General features: G+C 32.3%; 4 protein-coding genes across 13 annotated transcripts in view; 2 read left to right on the forward strand and 2 right to left on the reverse strand.

The window, feature by feature from the left end:
* LOC132705728 (E3 ubiquitin-protein ligase Ufd4) overlaps window positions 1–2,973 on the reverse strand; it is a 30,376-nt gene extending 27,403 nt beyond the window's left edge. For 6 of the 7 annotated variants that reach the window (XM_060676543.1, XM_060676544.1, XM_060676542.1 and 3 more), the window contains exons 1-5: window positions 2,809–2,973; window positions 2,469–2,525; window positions 634–849; window positions 425–583; window positions 58–373 (exon numbers count right to left, since the gene is read on the reverse strand). In XM_060676543.1, coding sequence (XP_060532526.1) covers window positions 58–373; window positions 425–583; window positions 634–849 — 691 coding nt within the window. In that variant the 5' untranslated portion in view covers window positions 2,469–2,525; window positions 2,809–2,973. The remainder of the gene's footprint in view (window positions 1–57; window positions 374–424; window positions 584–633; window positions 850–2,468; window positions 2,526–2,808) is intronic. The other variant, XM_060676538.1, reaches the window with a different exon arrangement.
* A 276-nt stretch (window positions 2,974–3,249) lies between these two features.
* LOC132705730 (transforming growth factor beta regulator 1) lies at window positions 3,250–4,951 on the reverse strand. 3 transcript variants are annotated; one of them, XM_060676549.1, is made up of 7 exons: window positions 4,816–4,951; window positions 4,539–4,611; window positions 4,285–4,483; window positions 4,110–4,227; window positions 3,772–3,942; window positions 3,535–3,722; window positions 3,250–3,474 (listed from the first exon to the last, which is right to left on the reverse strand). In XM_060676549.1, the coding sequence occupies exons 2-7, from the start codon at window positions 4,557–4,559 to the stop codon at window positions 3,293–3,295; spliced, it is 879 nt and encodes a 292-aa protein (XP_060532532.1). In that variant the 5' UTR covers window positions 4,560–4,611; window positions 4,816–4,951; the 3' UTR covers window positions 3,250–3,292. The 3 variants fall into 3 exon arrangements, with proteins under 3 accessions (XP_060532532.1, XP_060532531.1, XP_060532530.1); XM_060676548.1 differs by lacking the exon at window positions 4,816–4,951 and having other exon boundaries at window positions 4,539–4,740; XM_060676547.1 differs by lacking the exon at window positions 4,816–4,951 and having other exon boundaries at window positions 4,110–4,483; window positions 4,539–4,740.
* A 79-nt stretch (window positions 4,952–5,030) lies between these two features.
* LOC132705729 (etoposide-induced protein 2.4 homolog) lies at window positions 5,031–6,727 on the forward strand. 2 transcript variants are annotated; one of them, XM_060676546.1, is made up of 6 exons: window positions 5,031–5,161; window positions 5,341–5,525; window positions 5,581–5,836; window positions 5,924–6,267; window positions 6,327–6,401; window positions 6,468–6,727. In XM_060676546.1, exons 2-6 carry the CDS (start codon window positions 5,389–5,391, stop codon window positions 6,604–6,606), a joined length of 951 nt encoding a protein of 316 aa, XP_060532529.1. In that variant the 5' UTR covers window positions 5,031–5,161; window positions 5,341–5,388; the 3' UTR covers window positions 6,607–6,727. The 2 variants fall into 2 exon arrangements, with proteins under 2 accessions (XP_060532529.1, XP_060532528.1); XM_060676545.1 differs by having other exon boundaries at window positions 5,148–5,281.
* Window positions 6,728–8,696: 1,969 nt separating this feature from the next.
* On the forward strand, window positions 8,697–26,608 carry LOC132705413 (acetylcholine receptor subunit alpha-type acr-16-like). Its single transcript, XM_060675990.1, has 8 exons — window positions 8,697–8,881; window positions 12,743–12,936; window positions 13,130–13,239; window positions 14,443–14,662; window positions 17,736–17,904; window positions 18,010–18,162; window positions 20,605–20,774; window positions 26,349–26,608. Exons 1-8 carry the CDS (start codon window positions 8,782–8,784, stop codon window positions 26,577–26,579), a joined length of 1,347 nt encoding a protein of 448 aa, XP_060531973.1. The 5' UTR covers window positions 8,697–8,781; the 3' UTR covers window positions 26,580–26,608.
* The last annotated feature ends 53 nt before the right edge of the window (window positions 26,609–26,661 follow it).

The following is a 26,661-nucleotide window of genomic DNA, read 5'->3' on the forward strand; positions in this document are numbered from 1 at the left end:
TGTAATACAGTATTAAAACAAATAAAAAGATTCACAAATATATAAAAGAACGCTAACCGTGTTGTGCCAGGGGTGCCGGATCTACTCCCCGTCTAGTAAATCTATCGGCTACTGAAGCAAAACATCTAAGTGCACCGTCTGCGACGTGAAGATCTTCATGTCTAAGGAGAGAGCTGAGCGCCTGCACGCATCCTTGCAACTGAGTATCAGCAGGTTCCATTTTAGTACACAGTCGAGACACCACGGCCATTGCTGAATGGAGAGTGTCTTTGTGCACTCTTTGGCCATTATCTCTTATAAAGGGAAGAATACAACTAAGACCTCCGGCATCAAAAACAGCACCCGCCTCTCTTGTACATATCAGCTCGAGCACCTAACATCATATGATAAAGTAGATACAAAAATCCCAAAAATATGCAGCTACCTTTACGCTCTGCTCCGCTAAATCTTTACTCGTCCTACTCGACAATTCCGCAACCACCAAGCGATTGCAAATTGCCTTTATAGCGCCATCTATTGCGACAATGCGACGCGTACATTCTGCGGACACGTCTAGGTAATACGTAATCGCTCGCGCAGTGACCTTATAAAAAAAAAAATTATTTTATTGATAATATATATCAACCGTATCACCTCTAACACATTCTCAGGTGCTTGCTCGTCTAAAAAAATTCTACACAGAGCTGGCAAGAAAGTTCTCGGCGGACAACTCTCAAAACATCGGTCGACATTATCAGACATTAAGAGCAACATGCAGAGTTGCTCCAAGGCGATGAGCTGCATATCACGTTCATCCCCCAGACCGCTATTCAGCCACTCGAGCAGTGTTTCCGGGTCCGGATCCGCCATCTACAAACACCATAAATGCAGACAATATTAATGGGGTTAAAATAACTCAAGGAGCGTTTTATATGTTATATATTCACTCATGTGAGAATAAATAGGAAAGAAATTGTATTGCATACACCACAGAACTGACGAGTTATATCTTATTGGTACATCACAAAAAAAAAATCAGAGAAATATTAATTAATTCTATACTTCCCCATTATCACTACTGCATAGAAAACAGACTGTTGCGATATATTAAGAGGAAGTTTTGATGTTAATAAATTATATTGCTGACAATTATGTCTTGCAAGAAAACGCGTATGAGGACAACTGAACAATAGAAATTTAATTTATGGTATAATATTGGTAAAATTGATTGAAAAAAATAAATACAAATAATAAGTTCTACTCGGACTGAACTTGGAAAGCAATAACACAACGTTCCTAAACATCTCGGAAAAGTGTCATGTGCAATAGCTACTTTAGGCATTTTGACAAAAACAATATAAAAACACATTCCGCAATTGCAATATAAGTTTGCTATGTATAGCGAACCTCTACTTCCTAGTTTACATAAATGGAGTCAGCCTTCAATCTAGTATACAAATTATGTACACGTGAATAATTGCAAATTATGGTATATTAATTCCGAGCAAGAGACTGCTAAATGACAAAAAGTGCGCCAATGTAAAATACTTTAGTTAAGACTTGTATGCCCCATATACAATTTGATTTACTTTTAGAATTAAAATAAAACTTTAAAAATAAATAATACAATTAGGAATTTAATGAGAAATTATACAGTTTAAAAGTGTGAAGCGAAAATCAAAAACCAAAAGAAAACTGTTCTGCTGTGGTATTCCATTATTCCACTACTGAAATATTTATTGAGAAATTATATTTGACCAAGGATTTTCGATTTAGACTGAGCTTAAAAATTCATGTTTCTTAAATGCATACAAATAAAAAATTGTGCTGTTTGCTTAAAAAGATATATGTATGCCATTTCCTTTTTTTTGGCATGGAATACAAGCTTTGTTTCAATTTTTGGATAGATTGTAACGTATGAATTCTTTAAAAATCGAACAAGAAATATCAATTAAAATTTACATTATTAGATTAAGTTTACTTTCATTACACATTTTTTATTTTACAAATGTTTATGTTTTCCATACTGTATAGTAAACATATCGTCAACTATACCTTTTAGTATAATTCAAAATTTGCCTTTTATTTATGACAAGGGCCCTAATTTTAATAATTTCGATTTTTAGTTTAGAAAAAAATAACATAAAAATTTAGAAAATTGCAAATTTCTTGGGTTGAACCTTTTAACCTACACAGCACAATATCAGTTTTTTTTATTAAAAAAATTAATATTTTATTTTATAAAGTTATGCTACAAATGCTTAAAAAAATCATATAATTTGATGGATCTTGTGAGAATCTCAAATAAAACAAAAGAATATTACTCATTTGCCTTGCAAATAAATTGTAAAGAATTAAAAAACTTAATAAGGCATTTTCTCAAGTTGATTGACAATAAACCTGTCGCGTTAGCGTATTTTCTAGGGTATTTTATAATTGACTGCGTACCGTACAAAAACACAATATGTTTTTTAGAAAACGTAACTCACCTTTAACTTGTGTGATACTGTTGAATGCTTTCGCGAAGCACACGAGCGTAAAAAATCCTACAAATGAAAAAAACGTGAAAATAAGGGCAAAAAACCGTTCAACCTACCATAACAAATCAAATCCCGAAATCGATAACAAATAACGGTGTCGTACTACTTTGGCTAAATATTATTAGAAAAACTAACTGGCGAGCTACCACAACTCGAATAAGAAGGGAAACTTTTAAAGTGTATAATATAATATTCTCAGCTGACAAAGAATTTGGAATAGTTTTCGACGCAAATAGGATCGAATTTTCTTGAAATAAACTGACAACTAGGAAGTACACATACAACTCACCGATAACAATTATTCTTTCACATATCCACCATTACGTTTAAGCAAATTAACAATAACTACAACACATTAAAATTCAACTAAAATAACTTTGTTTATTTATAAAAATAATCATTTATTTCTACAAGTTCACCTCACCATCACCTACCTACGTCGAAATTACCATTATTTGCAAAATGTCAAATTAGATATTGACTGCACTGCCCCCTATTTGAAACTTAGCGTTGGCGCCAAATTTAAACGTGGAGCAAAAACTAGTCATGTTTATAATCTCTTCACTACCAACTTATGATATAATTCTAGTTGAAATTCTTAGACATCATGCTTTCATCGTTTATATCAAATAATAATAATAATATACTCTATTCAGGTAATTTCAGCAAAGAAAAGAAAAAAATTAAATAATTATACTAAATTTTGAAAATTTTACTTTTATTGGAAAAAATATAATACAATCACTTCTAAAAATAAAGATTATAAGAGGAAATCACACTGTCTCAATAAAACCAGGTTTTTGTAAGACATCAGGAGCCATTTTGTACTTGCAAAAGTTGATGCTTCTTTGCAAATAATCAAAATTCAATCCGGCATCATTATATTCTTGATTAACTTCTCCGCTTCTGAATATTTCAAATTTTGTCCACTTGTAATTCAAACATTTTCTAGTTCCTGCAAAAACAACCATATGGATGATATCTACAAAATATTTTCCAATTTATTACCACTTACCAGGAGAACTTTGAATTAAATTTAGAACAGTTGGATGCGTAAGACCAAAGAACTCATGTCCTCTAGGTCGAGTACTCACAACATTGAGCGATATAGAATCGTTTATCTTTTGTAACAATAATGAATGACATACATCTGGTGTGTCGCCAGTAATTGGGGAGCAATCATCGTCCGCCGCAATTTCAAACCTAAAAATGTAATAACTAATTTCACAAAATCTGCCTATGTAATACCTACCTAGGTAAATCATCAATGTCTGATATCTTGCATGTATACACGCACTTGACTGTTGGATCGCTTAAACTACCATATATTCTAGTTGAGACATAACCTACAGGATAAATTGCATCCTCACAATGAAATTCTGGACGATCTGAAACTACCTCTCCTAAGGAATGTAAAGTTAAACTAAAAAAAATTTAAATTCTCATTTAAATTTAACATAATTGTAAATAATTAATTAATTAATTAATTAAACTATTCAAGTGTTGCTTGTGTGATGAAATATATGTGAATAATATAAACATATACATATAATTACTAAAACTAGGTGCCTACTAATTGGCACTACCTACCTTCCTAGTTCTATTGGAAAAACAGGTTTTCCAGTGTTATCAACAGGTATAGGTTGCACATACCGTTTCTTAGCTTTAACTGCAAATTTACGGGATTTGGCATTAGAAGTTCTCCTTTCTAAAACTGTACTGTTAAAACACCTTAATCTCTGAATCAAGTTCCATGGTATATTACCAGACTCTGGCACAAATTTCTTTTTTCTTCTCATGTCTGAGGTAGTACCAACTGAAGAGCCTTTGGCTAGATTCTGCACTTCGGCTGCAATCTGAGAATCATATTCGCAAAGTTTCCTTAATAGAAATTTTCTTTCTTCCTTTCTTATGATGATATTGGCTTGAACTTCTTCCAGTTCATCTACTATTGCAGCATTTTCCTATACACAGAAAGTAAAATAACAAGGCAGTACAGCAACTTTTGTATAATCTTACATGGACATATTCCACAATCATGCGTTTTAAAACATCTAATTTCTGTTTGTACGTATTCCCTGGACGTCTGTACCTATAAGTCGTCATGTTTGACGATAATAAGTAAAAGTTTTAGTAAAGTTTTATTTTTAGTTCTACTTAATTTAAATAATTTGGATTAGAATTATAATCAATCCTTCTTCTAGACGGAACCAGTCTCTCTCTCTCTCTCTCTCTCTCTCTCTCGTTATCATTTACTTCTATTGGACAAAACTGCTGTGATCACTCGGTCACTTACAATTATAGTTCGACATTTAGTTTATAATCTGGAAGGTGTCTTAATTAAAAGGGACTGGACGGATCCATCACCCTTCGAGGGGACGGGAAACAACAATTGTGAACACTATTCAAAAATCTTTGACCGATAGCAAAAAACGGCCTCCCCAACTGTCCCGCGGATCCACTGGGCCCATCCAACCACCATACCGGCGTGAACAGAAAAAAACTGCGGGGCCGATAACAAAAGGATTACACCTTTAAAACATTCCACTTAGTCGAAATAGATTTCAAAATTTTTCGGGACAATTACAAGGGACCAGGACAGTTAACCAATAAATATAAAAGAAGAGAGTTATGTCAAAAAGGTTATTTTAAATCATTTCAGATTGGTTGCTGCTTTAAATTAAAATTTTTAGTTATGTTTTTCACTTAAATTTCTGTAAATTTTTGTCTTAATTTTAAATTCGACCCAAATGGATATAAAAGTATAAAATCCCTTCATATATAAACGAAGTGCAGAAAAACCCTTAAGATTTTCTTATAGGGTATTTGTTATGCTGCTTTTCGAGGAATTTGTGATAGTTTTAAAGGAATGTTAGTCATTTTCTATTTGGACAAGGAAGTTAACGAGAGAATGCTGAACAAGCGAAGTCCTAGTGCAACAGCGATACGACAAAAAAGAGTAGATTCTAGAGAAAGCACACCAGTTCGTCAACTTAAAAAACATGAGTAAGGAGACTGATTGGAATTGATTGAGATTCAATTAATGGGGTAAATATTTTAGGGAATCCAATGTGATAAAAAAAGTTGTACAATGTGCACTCCTAAATGGAGGTATTTTTCTTTTAAGTATTTTATTATTTGAATATGGTGTTTTACCATCAATAAACAAACTGTTCGATCTTCTGTTTGGGACAAACTCTTTTATGACAAGAGTTGTCTGGTATTGGATAGAATACATTTCCTTGTTATTATTCAGAACGGCCTGGGTGATCCCTCTATTTCTTCTTAGCAAAATAATCAATGCACTCTGGTTTCAGGTGAGATTTGTATATTTATAGTGTTCCAAACAGGCCTACTAATTTTTATTAGTTTTGATGCTCTTGATCCCAATTTTTTTTTTTTAGGATATAGCTGACTCGGCTTATAGATATAGCAGAGGGAGACCAGTATTTTTCCAAAGCATCAGTAAATTCCTTGCTGATTCAATTTTTAGTGTAGTAATCCAATTTTTGTTTCTATTCCAAGCCACTTTAAGCAGCTACATACCACTACATCCAGTCGGATATATCCTGGCTTTAGCTCAAACATGTCTTTTATACTCTCTATATTCATTTGAATATAAATGGTTCAATATGGGATGGGAATTGCACAAAAGGCTTACTTTTATAGAAGTGAATTGGCCTTACTTTATAGGTTTTGGCCTACCATTAGCTGTGGTTACACAACTTTCAGAATCTTGGATTATTAGGTAGATACAGCTTTGGTTGGTTAAAATTTTTATAAATAATAGAGACTGAGTTTTTTTAGTGGCTGTTTGTTTTCAATTCTTTTTCCCTTATTTATTATAAGTGGCAACGAAGCTAATCCTGTGACTGGGATTAAGTATGTATTAGACATTTTCTTTAGTGGGTTTTATTGCTTATATATATTTTTGTTTCGATTTTTCAGTCATTTCTCTGTACATTTTTTCTCACCGGTCGTTGCAGTATCAAACACCCTGTTTAGTGTCACCATTGGAAATCCAAAGCGAAGGGTCACTAGAAGTTCTGCAGAGACCACAAGGGCGCAGCAACAGAGACTACATTGAAATTAGGTTTCTTGGTTCTAAATAAACAAAACTGTATATATTGATATCTTTTTCATCCAAGAATCAAAGAAGATTGTTTTGTATTTTGACTATTTTTTCAAAATAAAATAAGTTATATTTTCTTTGTGATTTGAATTGATGCCAAAAATTTATTCAACTTGATAGAACAGACTGGCTTATGCTCACTAATGAAATTCATAGAGCACTTAGGTGATCTTTCTCCTAGTACAAAAAATACTTTGACACTTCATTAATCATAGGAGTTTGAATTATATAACATTTTTTTTCTTAAATTTGAGTATTCTACATTTATGAAATACACTCTCAACCAAAAAGTAATTAAAACCTTTATACCCATTGTTACCCGCTAAACCCAACACCCAATAATTTATTCATAGGTAAAAGCCACAATGGGCGGTCAGGTATACATATATCCACGTGTCGACGGATATCAGTTACAACGTTGGATGCCCATTGTAAGGTGTGTTTTGAAAAAGCTGGTATATCACGAATTTTTCCACTATAACATCGCAGTTTCTATTAGCCCTAATGTGATTTTAGTATATCTAAACAAACACAATATAATGTTTATTCTTTATATTTTTAAAACACCTTAAAATACTTGATGCACCGTCCTACGATACCGGTCGGTCAGGAGTTTTATTGCCCTCAAAGGCCAAGTGAAACATTGAGGCATCTTTTCTTGGAACACACATGTCCATGATTTTTCGAGAAATATTAAAATGTTGAACCACGCCAATTAATAATTGCCACAAGCCATATACAATAAATTCGCGCGAATTAAATGGCATGCCGAGAGTTGTTTGGTTAGTTGCAACCAAAGCAATACGAACAACATTTTTTGGTCAGAAACGATTCTTCTTATTAAATGGTATTATTCGGTGATCGCGCATAATAACTGTTTTTCGAAAAATAATTATACTAGTAACAGGTTGTGACTATATCCGTCTGACTTTAATTCCACATTTTGAGGTGACGATAGTCTTCACTTAATAGATTAGAAATAATCCAACACAAGGTTCATTATACAGGGAGTTTTACCCAACCCTTTCATTGAAAGTTTATTGAGTTGTAATTTAGATACGCCTTTCATTTTTTGTGGTTAAGGTAAGTGACAAGTGGCATTGAACGTCCAGAGAGTTTCCTGAGATGCGTGGATAATGTAATTTGCAACAAGTGTGATAAAGTCCACTTTAATGACATGTTTCATTTTGGAATGGATCGTCTTTTCAATAATACTTTATTGCAGCGGAAACTGATAGACGTTTTAAAAATAATTCCGGAGTTGTTTCAATATTAATGTGTCACATTCTATATCTATTTTTTGCAATAGGACTGTTTATTTAAGCATTAATAAGAGTTTTATAAAACGACGCTAGGAATATCATCCAATTATTTTGAGATAATAAGTGCATATATGGTGAGAAAAGATAAACGTATATTTGCAGGAAGTATTTATCTAATCGAGTACAATATTTAGAAGCTTCTTTGATTGAAATTACCACAGCGGCGGGCATTATGGAAAACGATTTTGGCAGTTATATATAAATACCTCCTAAAGCGGGTTCTATTCATTGGACCTACGCCAAGTATTAAGAATTAAAATTTTTAAGGAGCTTTATAACAATAAGGAAACTCGTTCGCTGTTTTATTGAGCAACTATGTTTGAATGAAATGTAGCGTTAGTTTATGTACTATGTAAATGCAGAAATTACAAGAAGAATGAGAATGAAGTCATAACATTTTTTCGATGAAGAACCAATGACATCACCGTCTTTTCTAATAATTGAAACTCTAAGTGGTAGTTTCAGTTTCCTTAACTTCGCAGCCTTTAAAATAGTTCTTAAAAGTTTCATTTCAATTATAAATTCGCAAAACAACTAGACGCTTTTTAGAGCGGTATTTCGGCTAGATCTGCTGATAATAGTGCGGTTTCGTGGGCGATATATAACAACAATCCGCGACATTCACTCAAAACAATGTTTCGCATATCGCTTAACTCGTAGGTTTTTGCGATTTTTGCCGGAGAGATAGTCTCGTTAAAATTACATGTACTATGGATTTGAGCACGCCTCTGAAGTGCCGCACTTACGTCGTACTAATAGGCGGACTGTAATATTTTTGTTTGCTTTTACCACAGAGAGACGCCGGCAAATGGTAATAATGTCCGGGGACAGTTTTTGTGGTTTGGTGATTTTTAGTGTTAGTGTTTTTACGATATTGGGATACGTCCAGTGTGGATTTATGACTACCAGTAAGTTACGAATCTTTTGAAAGTTTTGAGATGAAGTCACGAAACCTTATGTTTGGACCAAGATCTATGTACCCATTTAATTCATATATTTGTATAATTACAATCACTAACCTTATTTGAACAAGATCGATTTCGAAAAATCGTGGCTGTGCGAAGCGTCTGCTCCATACTATGCGCTAGCCAGTCTACAAAGTCAGGACGCGGCTTTGTATTTTAAAGGCTTGTTGTCCTAGAGGGACGCATTGTTTTTCAATCGTGCTCCTGCGGACCACTATGAAACTTTCGCAAAATCGATGTAATTTTATTGTGCATGCACTCTGTCTCGCCGAACTTCAAAGTCACAGCATACTTTGGACAAAATAGAAAAATGTGTACGCGCGCCCTGTATGATAGACGAAACCTGAAACTATCTCTCCACACAATTTACGATACTGTTTAAAGCAAATTATCCCATGTTTTATAGTTTTTCGACACACCCTGTACATAATCAAAAAAATGGAAGAAATAAAAGTGGTCTACAAAGTTTCTTGGTATATGAATTTTTACAATATACCAAAGGGTTTTCGAGAAAATACTTGTTTCCTGAAACTGTGCAGTACGCCCTAATAGTAATTGACGTCACATGGATTTTTTCAAATATCTCGAGCAGCGTGTGCGCTAGGCGAAAACCGTAAATACAAAAATTGTAGGCCTGAATGCTGTGCAATCCAAATAGCCATATTCTTTACGAATTTTGATTTGTGGCTAACAATTTAATGCGGAAAAGAACAATTTTCCAAGGTATTTTAGATTTTTATGTAAAATTGAAACACCCTGTATATAATCGACAAAATGAAAAAATGCTAGAAATAAAAATTACGGTCCCGCATATCCCGGTTTGCCGATCGGCTAAATAGTTTCCGAGAAAAATATTTGGAAGCAAAAATAACCCAATTTTTTTTTTCCAAAATTTTAAGAAATACTTCGGGGGATTTCAGTTGAAATACGGGTATGGACTTGTCTGCCAAATCTGAAGTCGATGGCTGCAAATTTAACAGACCTGTTAATTTTTCGATATAGCACTTAATATCTTGAACACAACAGTTGAAAACCTTAAATACGAAAGTTTTAGCTATCTATACAGACAATATTTTAGTTATAAACAATTTTGAATAATAGGGGAACCCATTTTTAAGTTTTTGTAGATTTTTGAAAAATTGTCAAAAATAAAACTTTATGGAGCCGAAAAATGTTTTCATTCACCCCGTGGACTATTACAAAGGGACAAAATTTGAAGCGCCTAGCTTAAACCGTTTGGAAGTTATCGTCGAAAAACATCGATTTTTCGAAAGTAACTAGAATATTAACCAGCAATTTGTCCGCAATAACGCCGTTATAGCAAATACACTACTAACACTTACATGAAAAATATAATAAAATATATCTTGAGAATAAAAGAAAAATTAAGAAAAACCCAAGAACTAAAAATAGAGAAGAGAAAAAGACAAGAAAACGGCAAACCTAAATTGCGCAAAGTAAGGGGTGTTTTTTTTCGATGTATAGAACTTTAAGTTGCAATAAAACAACGATGGATTATTCGATTGACATGAATTTTATTTATCCGAAAGATAATCTTGTGGCATTACATTTTAAATATGATTTCTGGCATATGACCGCCGCGGCTGGCGCGGATGTAGTCCAATTTTCGATGACGTTTTCCAACATTTGTGGCCGTATATCGGCAATAACACGGCGAATATTGTCTTCCAAATGGTCAAGCGTTTGTGGCTTATCCGCATAGACCAATGACTTTACATAGCCTCGCAGAAAGTAGTCTAGCGGTGTTACATCACAAGATTTTGGAGGCCATTTCACAGGTCCAAAACGTGAAATTAGGCGGTCACCAAACGTGTCTTACAATAAATGGATTGTGGCACAAGCTGTGTGACATGTTGCGCCGTCTTGTTGAAACCACATCTTCTGGACATCATGGTTATTCAATTCAGGAATGAAAGAGTTAGTGATCATAGCTCTATACCGATCACCATTGACTGTAACGTTCTGGCCATCATCGTTTTTAAAGAAGTACGGACCAATGATTCCACCAGCCCATAAAACGCACCAAACAGTTTTTCTGGATGTAACGATGTTTCGACATACACTTGAGGATTAACTTCGCTCCGAATGCGGCAGTTTTGTTTGTTGACGTAGCCATTCAACCAGAAGTGCGCTTCATCGCTAAACAAAATTCGCTTATGAAAATCGGGAACAACGGCAATCTCGTTTTGGGCCCATTTAGGTACTATTTGCAAGCGTTGTTCAGGCGTGAGTCTATTCATAATGAATTTCCAAACCAAACTGAGAATAAATCACTTGACAGCTGTTAAATCGGTCGCCATCTTGAACAGTAATGCCAACTTAAAGTTCTATACATCGAAAATAAGACACCCATTATATACTTTTATGAAGAGCAAGTAAGCAAGCACGATGGAATTTGAATTGCATGAACTTTTGTTTAGATTTAAGTTTCTAAAGCATTATTCGATATTGTTATAGTTAGTTAATTGCGTATTGCAAAACATATTGCGTATTTCTACTAAAATTTAATTATTCATCTCTATTTATAAATCCACCCTTTGTTAAAGAAGCGCACAATCAAAGATTTCTTTTAAACAAATCCAAAAATCTTAGTATTGTGGGTAGTGTAGTAGCTCAACTGCTAAGGCTTTTATTCCTACGTACATATTTAAAATACTTAAGTTTATATTTTAACCTAACCTCATGCCGTTAAAAATTCGAGTAACTTAATTTTTTAAAGGTTATAGGTAAAATTTTTCTTAAAAAAAAATGTAATTTTTCAATGTGATGTGTGATTTTTGTGTCTATTTTAAAAACAAAACTTCATATGACCATATGTCCTAAACGTCTTAAGTTTTGAGATACAGGGTGGTAAAGTTTTCAAAAATAAAACACATCTTCTTAATACCTACAATACCAGAGGCATTATTTAATGTACCACAATTTTTTTTACATACACCAGTGGCGGGCGTACCGAATTTCACCTGTCTATTTTCGCAGATATTGATTGAGTGATTTCTCTTAAAATATAAATGTTTCTTACAATCTCCAATCATTTCCAAAGAAATTTAATTTCTTGATTTTTCTCAATCCGACCTGCGGGTTTCGCTTAAAAGAATAAAAATCGCTACTCTGCATTGTCATAACAATAAATAATAACAAGATTGTTACTAATTTATTAACAGACAATTTTGTTATTTTTTTTAAGTAATAATCATTTATTATTTATCTTGTTGTTAGGATGTTTTGTTATTTCATTAAAACTGTAAAAGTGAAAAGAACAGTACAATATTTTGGACACATATTGATGATATTGTTATGACCATGAAAAGGTTTTTATCTTTTTAAGAGAAAACCGTACATCGGATTGAAAAAAAACAAGAAATTAAATTTCTTTAGAAATGATTGGAGATTGTAAGAGTAATTTTTATTTTAAGAGCCACTGATGTACCACCAATATCTGCCAAAATATACAGGTGAAATTCCGTACCCTTACCACTTGTGGTACACTAAGTAATGACTCTTGATACATAGTACATTTGTGCTGAAAATATCTAATGCAGTATTACATATATTAAAAAAATATATTTAATTTTTGAAAGCTCTACCATCTTGTATCTCAACAGTTAAAACGTTTAGGAAATATCTTCATATGTAGTTTTCTGTTTAAAATGGACCAAAAAATCTCACCCTTAATTATTGTCATTTAATTTTAAAACACCCTGTATATCGACATCATGCACCACTTATAATAATATACAAAGTAAATAAATAGTAAATTTAGATTTTACATTTGAATTACAGAAATTGGTCCCCAGCCAATATGGAACTCGACCTTTACCGACAAACTTCGAAGAGATCTTTTGCTAAATTACGACAAATTCGCAAGGCCCGCCCAACATTACAACACAACCAGAGTGAAACTGGGCATGTCCATACGTCATATCGAACTGAATGAGTTCAAATCAACCCTTACTGTACATTCCTGGTTTAGACTGGTATGTCAACTACAAGTAGATAAGCTAGATAGATAATCTAGCGCTTTCTGTCGCATTTTGTTAATTCTATTCAGAATTTGCTTAACTAATTGAAACAGTGCTGTAATCTAGATTTACCTTGCTATATGAAATAATACAAGGCGAGAGCTCCACATCTTGAACCTATATATTATATAGCGTATACATATTTCAGACATGGCAAGACGAAAAACTGAAGTGGGATAGTACCAAATATGGCGGTTTAACGTCCTTAAATTTGGCAGATCACGAAATATGGCAGCCGGATATATTTTTATATAATAGGTGAATATAATATCATCATAATAATATATATGATAATTAAATATTTTCTTAAAATAACGTCATTGCGCGGTTTACCAGAAGGTATTTTTTTATAACATTCAAAAACACTATATGAGTTTTGATGATTGTGTAAATATGACCCAAAAAGTTTTTAGTAATTGAATAAAGATTTCGCCTTATTTTCCATAAAAACGGTATTTTGTTAAAACATTGACTGGAATTAATAACAGATAATAAAAAACGTATACTTTAATATGATAGTAACAAATAACGTGCATTAGACATTTTAAGCATAACAAAATTATACATATCATTGCAAACTGAATAAAATGGATAAGAAAATTGGTACACATATTAAGGTAATGCCAATTTAATGCATTTGACAAAAGATATTTAGAGCTAACTTATTATCCACTGGAGACCATTCTTATCATCTCAAAGAGGCCATTTAAATTATTAATTTATTTGCAATGGGAAATATAAATCAATTTAAACGAAATATAATTACTTTACTTTTGCATTTTGCTTTTAGTTTAATCTAAATATTTTTTTTTTTTGAGAAGGCAACGAATTTTTATTTCGTTTTATTTTATCTTTATTCTTTTTTGTTTTCCGCGTTTTCCAGTTTTTATGTTATTATATAAAGGGTATGTCTTTTCATCATTTCCTTTAGTGTTAATTTTTGAGAACTAAGCTCATTATGATAAAAGGTCCCAAAAACTAAAAGTTCATAATAGATTGTGTTGACGAAGGAGGATACAAAAACAACTCCTTAACAGAAACAGTTGTACTTTAGTGACTTGTTAAAGGTAAACAACAAAAAATAAATAAAAGTGGCGTTTACGACTTTAATCTGGGTAAAGCAAACTTAGCCATTTATCAATATTAATGTTGCCAAATTTCAAAAAAATGGGACAAAAAATATTTTTAGCAATTGTAAAAATGCCGTTTTATATTGAATATTGAACATCACCATTTCCGAACGTATGTTTATATGAACTATTTCCTTTTCTGGATGACAAACCTCAAGCCGATTGTTGGCGCGTGTTTTTTGAAACACCCTGTATAAAATTACGTCGTTAAAAATATTCTCCGCTTAAAATTTGACAAACTTTTCTTCAATTGTTAAAATGTTAAAACTAAACAAAAGTTTTTAGAACGCATTGTATGATAAGAGTGTATGCGTTTTTTTCGTGTTGTTAGTGCTACTAGCACGCCTCTGAGCCATTATAACACCCATTGCATCGTTTACGATAATGGCGAAGTGTTGTGGGTCCCTCCAGTTCAATTTTCCGTTTTGTGCAATCTGAATTTGAAATACTGGCCCTTCGACACTCAAGAATGTAAGATGAAGTTTGGCTCGTGGACTTACAACGGCGATCAGATCGACATAGACCTCATGAATAACAAAACTGAGGTTGAGGTATGCATATTGTTCAACCATATTATTAGTTATGTTTTCTTATAAATACCACTCGCACTATTGCATTGCAGTGCATTTGTGTTTTCTACAATTTGTCATATCATATTGTGAGGGGAAAACAAAAAAATTCTACTTTTCGTTTTAAATTTAATCAAAACATTAACAAACAAACTCCCCTTGCTGAATTGTACTTGAATTCACAGGTCAATACATAGGTCCTTTAGACAGATTAAGTGTCACAATAGACCAAAATGATATAATTACATATAAAACTTTTTGGTACAGAACTGGACTGTACAATTAAGATGGTCGAATCAAATAGACTCTGTCTCAAAAACCCGTAATAATTCATATCTTGGTATGTTAACATTGAAATCTTATACCATCCTATACCTCCTACATCATCCTGTACTCATCAGTATACTCGGTAATCTCTTAAAATATCATAATTTGGGCAAGAGCAGTGTACTCGAACCAAACCACTAGAGCAGAACTAACAAAAATTTTCCTCTGACAGATATTTATTAAACCAAAACTATTAAATATGAAACTATAAAATAAAAATAAAATAAAATAAAAATAAATAGATAAAATAAAAATAAAATAATTAAAAAAAAAAACTTTCAAACAAGATCTGAAATCCATTCTTACTCGGCAAGAAATACTAATAAATTCCAGTTAAAATTAAATTAAAATAAACTATCACCTTTACATTCCGAGCCAATATAGCATAGTATGATTTCTGATGAAATTAGAGACGTAGACTAAAATAAATTAAAAAAAAAATAAAATTTTTACTGACAACCAATGTTATTTACAAACTGTCTGAATACGAAAATCACATGAAGAATAGAACAAAATAAAAAAAGTTTACACTTTGACACGGTGTTGGGCTTTTCACGTAATATAATTTAATTTGTTGGTTTTATATAATATTTTTGTGTTTATAATTTTTAGAAATATTTTGTCGACTAATCTTTCCTTCGTTATTGATATATAAATATTTAACTCTACTTCTCTACCATTGCACTTTTCTGGTAATGTGTGGCATGTTTGTGTTTTTTTTTAAGTTCATCTAACGTCACTTATCATTGGCATTCTTTTTGGTGTCTTTAACTTTCATGTTTAAGTTGCAAAACGATTTTTAGAATCTCAAAAACCATTATATCATGTATCATTGTATCATGTAACTCTTATATGAATATAATAATATATGGTATAGTGCAACATTCGATGAATGGTCATGACTGCAATAATGCTATTAACGTTTTTATCTGCTCCTAGATATTTTTGGTCCGATAAATCAATTGAAAACACAAAACATATCATAATTCTGTTGTATTGCATACTGTATAATTGTAGTTATATAAATAGTATAATGGTTGTACGTTGTTCAAAGTTTGTTTATAATTATTTTCCACTTCAAGTACCTAATACGGTTACCCAATACGGTTTTATTAATCTACAACTTTCTGAAATAGACTATAATAATCGAGTGACTGAAGAAGTTTGACACTGTCAGTCAGTCAGACCTGATAAAAGTAAAAATCATATCATATCAGTGACATAAATACACCGGAAACTGTCGATCATTCCTAAACCGGTCCGAAGTGGTCGGCGGCAGTGATTAAAGAAACTGACCTCTTAAAGTGACACTTTTGCGAACCCCTGATCAGTGCATAGATGAGTATTTTAGAGTGTGGGGATAAAAACATGAATTAATAATAATAATAATAAATAGGTCTATATTTTCCACCACAAATCAACAAAATACCAGAGAAAAAAAAACAAACGAAAAAATTTCCTAACTAGACTACTAAAAAATAAAGTGCCAGAAAAACGCCGAAAATTAGTTGACTAGTTTACAAATAAAACAGGCCCTGTCTTTCATCTTAAGTGAAGAAAATTTAAACTATTTATTTAAAATTCTAATATTTTAAATAAGTAATTAACTATATAAATAGAAAAATATAATAGATATGAATTAAAGAAGTAAATTTGAATTATGAATCGATTTTTGAAGCATTCATTTTTTTTAAATAGTAATCTTTGTTCTGACGTCGATGTACACTTTTCTGATAGGATAAGTTTTTTTGAACTGTGACAAAGTTTTTTGCTTGATTACTGTACTGTACACTGTTACTGTACACTTTACTGATTTGAAATGAAAATGTTCTTTTAAAAAACTTTGTTTTTTGTCTAGGAATTCTGAACCTATGAAGGTATCACAATTGGCGGTTATTACTAGGCAAAATCTTGTTATACAGATAAATTAGCTTTTTGTTTAATACATATTCAACCACTTGGTTTTGCATAATTTATGAAAAATATGTTGTCTTCGTCTGATACCACAAATGAATCCTAGACATGAATTTTGCACTGTCTGAATTCTCTGTATGTATGAAGAATCTAAGCAGGTTCCATAAATAACATCCCCGTAGTTCATTCTTGACAGTTCTCAGTCAAATTTTTAAAATTTTCTGACTTAACTATCGTAGCTGTTATATTTGCTTCAGATTTATGTATGCCGTTTGAATACAATTGTTTATGTGTGGTTTAAATCTCAAAAAGTCAAGTTTTTAGCTTGTGGGATGGGACGTATGTTTTCGTTCTCAACTTTTATGAAAAAGTCTTGTTCGCGGAGTTTTTCTTTTTACTTTTCTGAAGTCCCAGGGCGCTGTGTTTGTGTTGACCAATTAACAGTACTAGATACGTCTTCGTTGATCATATCCACGGCCAATAAAAAGATAAAAGATATATGCAATTCAGTCTCATCTGCTTAATATCTTGGTTTGCATTATCTAATAAATAAAATGAAATTGTTTCTTGGGCTACCCCGGATATGACATTTCTAGAATGCGAAAGTTGAATATTATATTTGACTCCTGGTTTTTCCTGACGAAAAACTCTGATTGATAAGATGAAAGAGGTCTTAGATAATCTTTTGGATTTTAGAGTTGCTATTAGAATAATAATAAGTAACAGTTACGTGCGATAGATATTTATAAGAAAATAGAACTGCACCTTTCGTATGACATCACAATTGGGGTCTGCTCAAAACTCCCCGTTGCAGTTAGCGTTTATAATAGAAAATAACGAATGGGAGATAACCAAGACCTCGCTGGTAAGAAACGTTACTTACTATTCGTGCTGCGAGTCTCCGTATCCGGATATTACCATAAGTCTAATGTTGAAGAGAGCTTCCCCGTCCTACAAGACAATTATAGTGACTCCTGCATTCGGTAAGCACTTACGGACAAAAACTTATCCTATAAATTTATTTACAAGCTTTTGAACAAAACTTAAAATATCTTTTATTAACCAGTTTGATTAAAATTCCATTTCAGTGATCATAATATTAACACTATTGTGTTTCTGGTTGCCGCCCAACTGCGGCGAAAAAATAATTATCAACGGATGCACGGCCATTATCGTTTGCCTGTTTTTATTGTACTTTACCCAAAAGATGCCCGCCATGGGGACCCATACACCATTAATAGGTAAGCAATAAATTCAAATCCAGGTTATAGGTATCTTTATTAATGTTTATTTTTGACGATTTTGGGAATTTTTTAAATCCTAGTGGAAGTCGGGCTGACTATCTATTGTACAGGGTGGCCGTAATTATAGTGTTTTACCGGGAAAAACCTACTTCTGAACTAGATAGAGCAAAATAGACTTACATACCAAAGGCTTGATTTTTGAGAAACATTTGATGGTTAAAACCGCATGACGATATCTTCACAACCAACCGAGATATAGGGCGTTTTTCAATTTTCGGTCCTTTTGAAAATTGCCTTTAACTTTTTTATTTATGAAAATTTCGAATTCGGATAAAAACATTATAAGGGCACTTTTTAAAGGCAAATGCAGCGGCGTTATCAGATTTTTTCTACAGTTGCCCGTTCTCTGATAAATGAATACAACTTTCAACCGTAGTCGGTTGCTTTCGTATTTATTTTTATCCTTAATTTAAAACGGTTTCAAAATCGAGAAAATTCTGATTAGATTGGAGACATCAGAGAAAAACCGAAAATCAGAAATTTCATTTGATTTTTTTTCCGGACCCTAATTAAAAAAAAAAAGAAAACGAATGACATTTTCCCATTGCAACCGTTTCTCCTTTACAAATTGACATTATTAAGTTTTAATTATTACGTTTCTGTTTTCTGCGCCCATATCAATTTCAGTTTCTTAAATACAGAGCTGCATTTTTTGTTTCATATTTTGAATGAGCTTATCTTTCTGAAAAAATACATGTTCTACAAAGTTGATAATAAAGCCAAATTTACACAAAAAATAAGGTCAACATGAAACAAAACATTTTACTTTGCCAACTAATTATTACAGTAGCAAAAAAAAACCTAAAGAACAAGGAAACAATTGACAACCTGAGAAGAACGCACTTATTAAATTAATATGGGAAATATAATACGGCTTCAATGCAATTTTTACCGTGGTAGGGCCACTATATTATCTAGCCACCTTATATTTTTATGCAAGTTTTACATTATTGTCAATTTTGATTGAATGATTTAGCACGATATAGGTAGTTATGGTGTTAATCAAAACTGCGATTTAAATAGGTCTGAAATATGCCCTTAATACCCACTGATTCTAGATTGAATGTTGGGAGTAATTCAGTGTCATTTTAACTATTTTCGGGTCAAAGTATTGTTTCTGCGAACATATCTAAACAAAATATGTTAAAAAAAGGGTTATTCGAATTTTGGCTGGCGCTGATTATACTCAATTGTTCTGGCACACAGAACTTGTGCATTTGCCATGTGTTTTCATATATTTTACTTTAAATAAAATTCACACTATTAAAGACAGTTAATCTTTATCAAAAAATCATAATTATTATGTGGGATCAGCCAACAGTATAAACATTCGAAATCAAAAACTAATTCATTGAATTTAAATTTGTACAAAACACTCCCAATCCCAGCAAATAAATTATGTTCTACTTCTTAATGCGAGAGGGTGATAAAATGTAAATTTTAAAGCTTATACCGTGTAGTTTCGGATAAATTTCGTATTTCAGTTTTTAATACCTACACAACCCGATTCATTTCCAAATTGGGGTCACACTAATTTGTATACAATAGAAAGGCGCATTTGTTGAATCAAAGTAATGTGACAGCGGCGTTACTACATGTAGTTTGTCAGAATACTAAGTAAATAATATAATCATAATAGGCAAATAATAAGGGGCTTTGCAGTGTTTTCAAGCATTCTATCAGCAGGTAAAGTCCAGACGAAATAAGGTCCAGCATTTAATGGACATATTCAATGATTAACATTTTATCTTCGACCGAGGGTGCTTTTATACCAGACCATTCTTCATTTTCCCAAGTTTCGTCCAGATAATAGATTTTAATATTTTTTCCCTTCGGAACCGACCACCTGCTCTCAAAGTTCGTCGTCTGCAATTTCGTCTTTCTCTATTAAAACTGACTTGCTTTTTTGAGTTTTTTCGTAAGGATAATTCGCTTCAAGCCAAAAACTGCCGGAGAGTAACTATAATTCTAAGTTTAAGCACTAAGGGACAGGTAAGTCAAACGCCTGCCACTCTCGGGACCCCTGACAATCATCAATACTACGGCTATGGAATTCGACTAAGGCCACTAAGTTTTGCAATTCAATAGTGCTTTATAATTCTCTCAGATTAACAAACACGTCATAGGAGTTGATAAGTTTAATAAAGTCATAATGGAACGTCTTCTTCTAACTTTACTTTAATAATTTAATAGTGTCCAGGAATTCTTTTATAACAACACAAACAGGTTAATGAATTGCTCTTTTGTATAGATCTCGTCGCCCACCTTTTTCAGTCTTTTTATTTATTTTATTTATTATTGTTGTTTTTTGTGTGTCACAAATTCTATTTCTTCTACTTCTATTCGTATGTTCGGTAAAAGAAATATTCCTTTTTTCAGTATTATTTTATAGTAGTTGCCTCTACATAGTCGCGTTTTCGATGGTTGGTTCGGTAGCGGTGATAACCCTGACGCGCAGTAGACATACGACTTCCTTACCATGGATCGTGAAGCAACCGTTAACAGGAAAATTTGGAAAATACTTGGGCTTGACTGGGTTTATTCAACAGGTAACTCAATTTAATTTTGCGTGGTTGTTCTTTGTTCATCGAATAATAATAATGATAATAGAATAAAAGAACAAAGAAGAAAAAAAATGTTTTTAAACCAATAACAAACTAATTGTTCTAAAATACCCATTATATTCTATCAATAAGTATAATAAAAATGAGTACGCACACATATGTGAGTAATCAAAAGCAATAAACACGTTAGTTTTAAAAATCACTCAACATGGTTATTTGAAATAAGTTTTCAATACCGGCTGATGCATTGCCGAACGGAACATAGGAAATCCTATGTAAATTTTCAGGTGGCCAAATCTTGGCTCCCCTGTACGTTTTATAGCAAAAATAAGATAACTTTTTGAAGGGGCCGATACGGTTAACTTATGTGCCGAGTTTGACTAAATTTGAATAAGTCAATCTTCAGTATTGAATTAGATATGATGGCAAAATTAGAAAATGTTTATAGTTTAGGTAATAAATCAAACACCAGTAAAATACATTTTGACAATGAAAACACGAAAATTTGAGATAGTAACAATATTTTTATTTGTGACTGTTATGTGTTATTAAATGCGCTTTAAAGCTAAATATGCGTTATTCAAATCAAGAAAAGGTAACCATAATTAAGTGGCATTATGCAGGAAACGATCTTAAAGCAGTCTCCGCAATTTATTTTCTTGCCAAAACTATACCTTTAATTTCAAAAATTAAACGTATTTTTACAGAATTCGAGTCCAAAGGCAGCGTAATAAATAACTGTAAATGTTCAGTTGAAAATGGAGTTAATAGAGCAGAAGAAAGGGAAAATAGAGATTTGAACATTTTACTGCATGTGGAGGAAAAAAATTATTCTTGGACAAGCTGTAAATGAACATCAAACCACAGTGTTGCGCACATTAAACAGAGCTCCAAGAAGGCGATGAAGAAAGAAGAGTAGCATTTTATTTTGAAATGATGGAAAAAGCAAATAACGATAGGGATCTAAAAAAATATATATGTTTCACTGTTGAATGTATATTCATACTCAACAACCAACCAAATGTTCAAAACTGCCAGTATTGGGGCCAAAACAATGAATATTTTCATACCAATACCCAATATCCTCAAAAAATAAATGTTATGGTGGGAATTTTCGGACATCATATTATTGGACCATATTCTATGGACTATAACCTCATGGCAGGAATCTATTTCAACTTATTACAAAATTAAATTCTGGTACCAGATGAATGGTTGTCCCACCCATAATTCCCGTATGGTTAGGGAGTATTTGGGAAATACCTTTAACGGGACTATTATTGGAACAAGGTCACCTGACCTCTCGTACGACTTCTTTCTGTGGGGTCATTTGTAAAGTGTAATCTAAAAAAATGAAAATCTTAACAGTTACAAAACGCATTTCCTTTAGAATGTGGCAGGATTTCACAATATCAACTAAGGAATGTTAGAAATGAATTTTGTAATCACTTAGGACATGTTTGAACATTTACTTAAAAAATAATGTTTATTTTAAATAATATTTCTTCTTAGCCATGTTTTGAAGCCGCATTTTTATTATAATTACTAATTATTTTTAATAAAACACTTGAGGGTCAAAAGCTTCCTTGTTGCTTAAACCGTCCTTTAAATGAAATTTATTCCAAGAACGCTTTAAGGAACAAAGAGGTCTTTAGAACCAAGTACGAGTTTGATCCTAAGAAAAACACAATAATATGCCTACATGCTCAGTTTATTTTGAATGTGTGAAACGAAATGTGCATGTCTTTATTGTGAGAAAACCTTTATTTGATATTTCATTATCCAGCTCGACGTCCTCAAGTTTTGGAAATAGCGTCATGGGAAATACTCGCTGGTGTTAGTTGTATTGACCTTTTGCAATTTTGTGATTATATTTAATTCAATAACTAAAGGTTGGCTTATTAAAATTTATGCAAACTGGTCATGTGAGTTAATCATATCAAAAAATTATATTGCAACTTTGCTATGAAATGTACAGGCGAGCCAATATCTAGCCACCTAAAAATTTGCATGGGATTTCCCATGTTCCGTTCGGCAATGCATCACCCGATGATACGAGGTGTTGCAGAAAAGTTGATCGATCCGTTAGCCATATTAACAAATATACATTGTCTCGCATTTAAGATAAAGACACATTTACATTTTGGCTATCTAAATAAATGCAGATTTCAAATTTTGCACAGTCATACAGATCGATGTTTTACATTTGAGATACTCTACTGGAAAAGTTATATGAGAAAGTTGTTCAAAATATTATTCTAACCTCAAATTTCATGACAGAATGCGTGTGAAATCATTAACGTCAGATCAACTTAAACTTTCCGTTTATTACATTCGCTTCTATTTAGTGACCACCGAATTAAAATGCCTTTGACTTTAAACACGAAAATTGAAAAAATCCGATTGTGTGTTGATTTTGCTCGATAAGCTGCTGTAGATTTTAACATCATACTTCACAAAATCATACCCTTTACATAAACCAAAGTTCTTACATAAAAATGAGGTGATAAACTAAACGGTTAGAATATTGTTATTGGGTTGAAGGTAATTTTTTAAACGACAACCCTTTTCTGTAGAGAATTTTATTTACCGATGAAGCTACATTCACTGCCAATGGGGTTGTATTATTTCAAAATGCTACAGATAAAGCCCACTGGGGTATAAATTGCAAAGATCAATGTTCCCAGAAAGTCAATGTGGTGTGGTGTCAAATAATAAGTCCTTATTTCTTCATGAATCATTAAATGCTCGTCGTTTGGTTAACTTTTTTGATGGGGAATTATGGCAGAAAATCATCGTCTTAATGTGCGACAGGATATGGATTTCCAGCTAGATGGTGTAAATCAAAAATTTCCCATGCGCTGGATATAAGATGGTGCTATGAAAATTATTGTTTCATTATTGGTGCATACATCAGAAACATTACCAAGGTATGTCTACAACAAATGTTGCGGTTGTTGCGGTTACAAGATCCGGGTTATTCAAAAACCAAAAAGTTTTCGTTTATATAATTGGTCGATTATTTTACCGGTTTATTCGAATTATGTCAAAATTAAGAGAGACACAATGATTTCTTTTCACAATTATTGAAAAGGTTGGAATCAAAATAATTTTTTTAATTTAAAAGTGTCTGCGTATACCATTATGTAACAGTTTTGTGTTATGTAAAACGTTAAATTAATTCTTATCCCTGCAATATTGTAGTTTGATTTTCTGTGTTAATATTTGTTTTTTATAAATAGTTTCCTTGTGATATATCTTTTTTGTGGGCAATTATAAAATAATAATAAAAATGCCACAACGTACTATGAGTTCAAATTATTTTATTGTATAAAATATCTATTAACAATTTCTGACCGTAAAAGCACCAAATCACGTTACATAAATGTGTCAGTTATTCGCTTACTATGTGCATGTTTTTGGACCTTTTCTGCTGACAGCGTCATGCTATATGAGTCCTATCTACACAGCCAATAATTCCTGGAAATCCACCTTTTTCCATAAAAAACAGATCCAATGATTAGACAGTTGTTGAATTATACTCTTGTATATATATCCTTCTTTTATATATTATACTCCTTTATACCGACGGAGAGTCTGTTGACTTGCTGCACGCAAGTAGTCCCCGCCCACATTCCTTTGGTAGCACCCAATTGAGAACTAGCTCCTTATTTAGCCGAAACAGTTCAATGAATCTCCTCTCTTGCAGGTTAAATGGATCACTTCTATCTCTCATTACCTTTGTTGCAATATTTAGATTTGAGATGCGGCGTCGATTCTCCTCCTTATGCAGTAAATGTCTCAAAACAGAATAAATCTGTAATTTAAGTTGGGGATTATGAACACAAATTTTTAAAATTTTTGTGTCCTAAGAGGTTTCAGGATACGAGCATAACAAATACCAACCTGTAATGCGGTTATTCTGTTCTATATTTTATGATAAATTAAATGAAATTAAATTAAATTAAATGTACAAAAACGAATTAACAAACATTAGTCAACCAAAATGAAAAACGATTTTTGGTTAGGTTGGGATTTTTTCATCAATGTTATGTTTTTAACACGTGGATTATAATTATCCGTGCCCGACCGACGAAACGAATCTTGGCGAATGCGCATCACTTTCGGTTAGGAATATGATACAAGTTATAGTCTCAGTCGCCAGCCAGCGTGCTAGGCGTCTCACGTATTTATAATTTATTTTATTTGTTCCGTCTTCCCGAACAATTAGTTTCTTAAATTTAATCAGTTACCTATTAAACATTATCGTTTCCTTAAAATAAAATCATTAATCCCTGGTTTTAGTATTATTTATTTTACTAAAGAATTTACATTTCATGAATTACTATTAAATTGGCCATATTGTAGAGGTTTTTCGTTCTATTCCACAATAATTTATCAAATAAAAAAATCAAATTACAATAATTTTGAGTATTTGACCAAAATAATGAAAAAACTAAAAATTCTAATTTTCGAACCAACTTTTTCAAATAACTTGGTGGTGGGTCGCGTTTAAAATTTAAATTTCAGTTGAGTATCCAAACAAATGCGAAACATCAACCTGTATGACTCCGCAAAATTTCAAATCTTTGGCGTATTTATTTTAAATAAACACTATATATTTATTAATTAATATAAATAAGACTAAATGTACAGCATTTTCTATAATTGGAAAAAAACGTCCCAAACGTTCAGAAATATTTATTGACTCTTTAGTAGAACCAATTAAGGAAACTAATGTTATAAAATACTTAGGAGTGATGGTTGATAATAACCTTTAATCGGATAATCATGGCGTGTACTTGACAAACAAAATCAGATCTTTATTGCATTAGTTTTATATGTCACGGGAATTCCTTTCTAAAAAACTCTTACATTTATTTATAAAACATTAAAGCATTAGTTTAACCGCTTCTATGCTACGGGACTCTTCCAGACAGGCACTAATCAACTATAATTATAAAACTAGTACTAATATTCACAGAAATGTTATCGTCCCTAAAAAGTAATCCAGCTATTAATCAGCAGATTTTATTTAGGGCCAAAATGTTATAATCTGCTTACTGTGTAAGGAACATTAAAGAGAGTAAGATATTTTCTGGAGAGGTCATGTTCTAGAAAACTCTTTTAGTTAATTTAACTTTTCTAATTTTAATTACGATTGAATTATTGTAGGTTTTTAATTTGATTAACTAGTTAATGTTGAGTTTTGACACATACTGGTTTTTTAAACCTATGCGTCTAGGTTATAATAATAAAAGTAAAAAGTATAATTATAAAAGTATATTTAAAAAAGTTAACCTGACCCCATATATTGAAAACAAATCATGCAAATGGAAAGTGGCATGAAGAAAATCGTTTTTCGGAAAATAATATGTGGTAAACCTTTTGCGTACTTTTTGGCAACGCGCTGTATATACACTTGCTTTCTGTTGGTGTATGAAAAAAATGAAAAATGTCGTCAAGAGTCGACTGCCAGTTTGAATATACAAGAATTTTCTGCTTAGTATTATTTCAATAATAATATCTAAGAAGTCATACTATTTTATTCGTATTTAGTCTTCGGTATCAGTTCATCGCGTTACGGCTGAAGAAATGCGAGATCATCAAGTAGCAGAGTTCGAAGATTTAAACGCGAGTGACGAATCAGGAATTGTCAGACCACATCACCATTCAGGAAAAGCCCCGATACAAGAAGACTGGATCCTATTGGGCGCAGCTATCGATAGGATATCTTTCATTTTTTACTCCTTGCTGTTCTTGATATTATCTATTGTTTATTCGATTTGATTATGTTAATAAAACGTTCCTTACTTGTGTCACTTATATACTTACCAAGTCCGTATATAAATAAGCGCTGGTCGGTAGTAAA

Source organism: Cylas formicarius, unplaced genomic scaffold, assembly GCF_029955315.1.
Source record: "Cylas formicarius isolate icCylForm1 unplaced genomic scaffold, icCylForm1.1 PGA_scaffold_7__23_contigs__length_41026272, whole genome shotgun sequence".
Taxonomy (NCBI): domain Eukaryota; kingdom Metazoa; phylum Arthropoda; class Insecta; order Coleoptera; family Brentidae; genus Cylas; species Cylas formicarius.

Coding starts and splice junctions, on each gene's coding strand:
- LOC132705730 (XM_060676547.1), bottom strand. CDS start 4,625: ATGACGACTTATAGGTACAGACGTCCAGGGAATACGTACAAACAGAAA. Junction 4,484..4,538: donor TGATTGTGGAATATGTCCAT/GTAAGATTATAC, acceptor TTCTGTGTATAG/GAAAATGCTGCAATAGTAGA. Junction 3,943..4,109: donor TTTCCAATAGAACTAGGAAG/GTAGGTAGTGCC, acceptor AATTTTTTTTAG/TTTAACTTTACATTCCTTAG.
- LOC132705729 (XM_060676545.1), top strand. Junction 5,837..5,923: donor TCAATGCACTCTGGTTTCAG/GTGAGATTTGTA, acceptor TTTTTTTTTTAG/GATATAGCTGACTCGGCTTA. Junction 6,268..6,326: donor TCAGAATCTTGGATTATTAG/GTAGATACAGCT, acceptor GAGTTTTTTTAG/TGGCTGTTTGTTTTCAATTC.
- LOC132705413 (XM_060675990.1), top strand. CDS start 8,782: ATGGTAATAATGTCCGGGGACAGTTTTTGTGGTTTGGTGATTTTTAGT. Junction 18,163..20,604: donor GACCCATACACCATTAATAG/GTAAGCAATAAA, acceptor TCCTTTTTTCAG/TATTATTTTATAGTAGTTGC. Junction 20,775..26,348: donor TGACTGGGTTTATTCAACAG/GTAACTCAATTT, acceptor ATTCGTATTTAG/TCTTCGGTATCAGTTCATCG.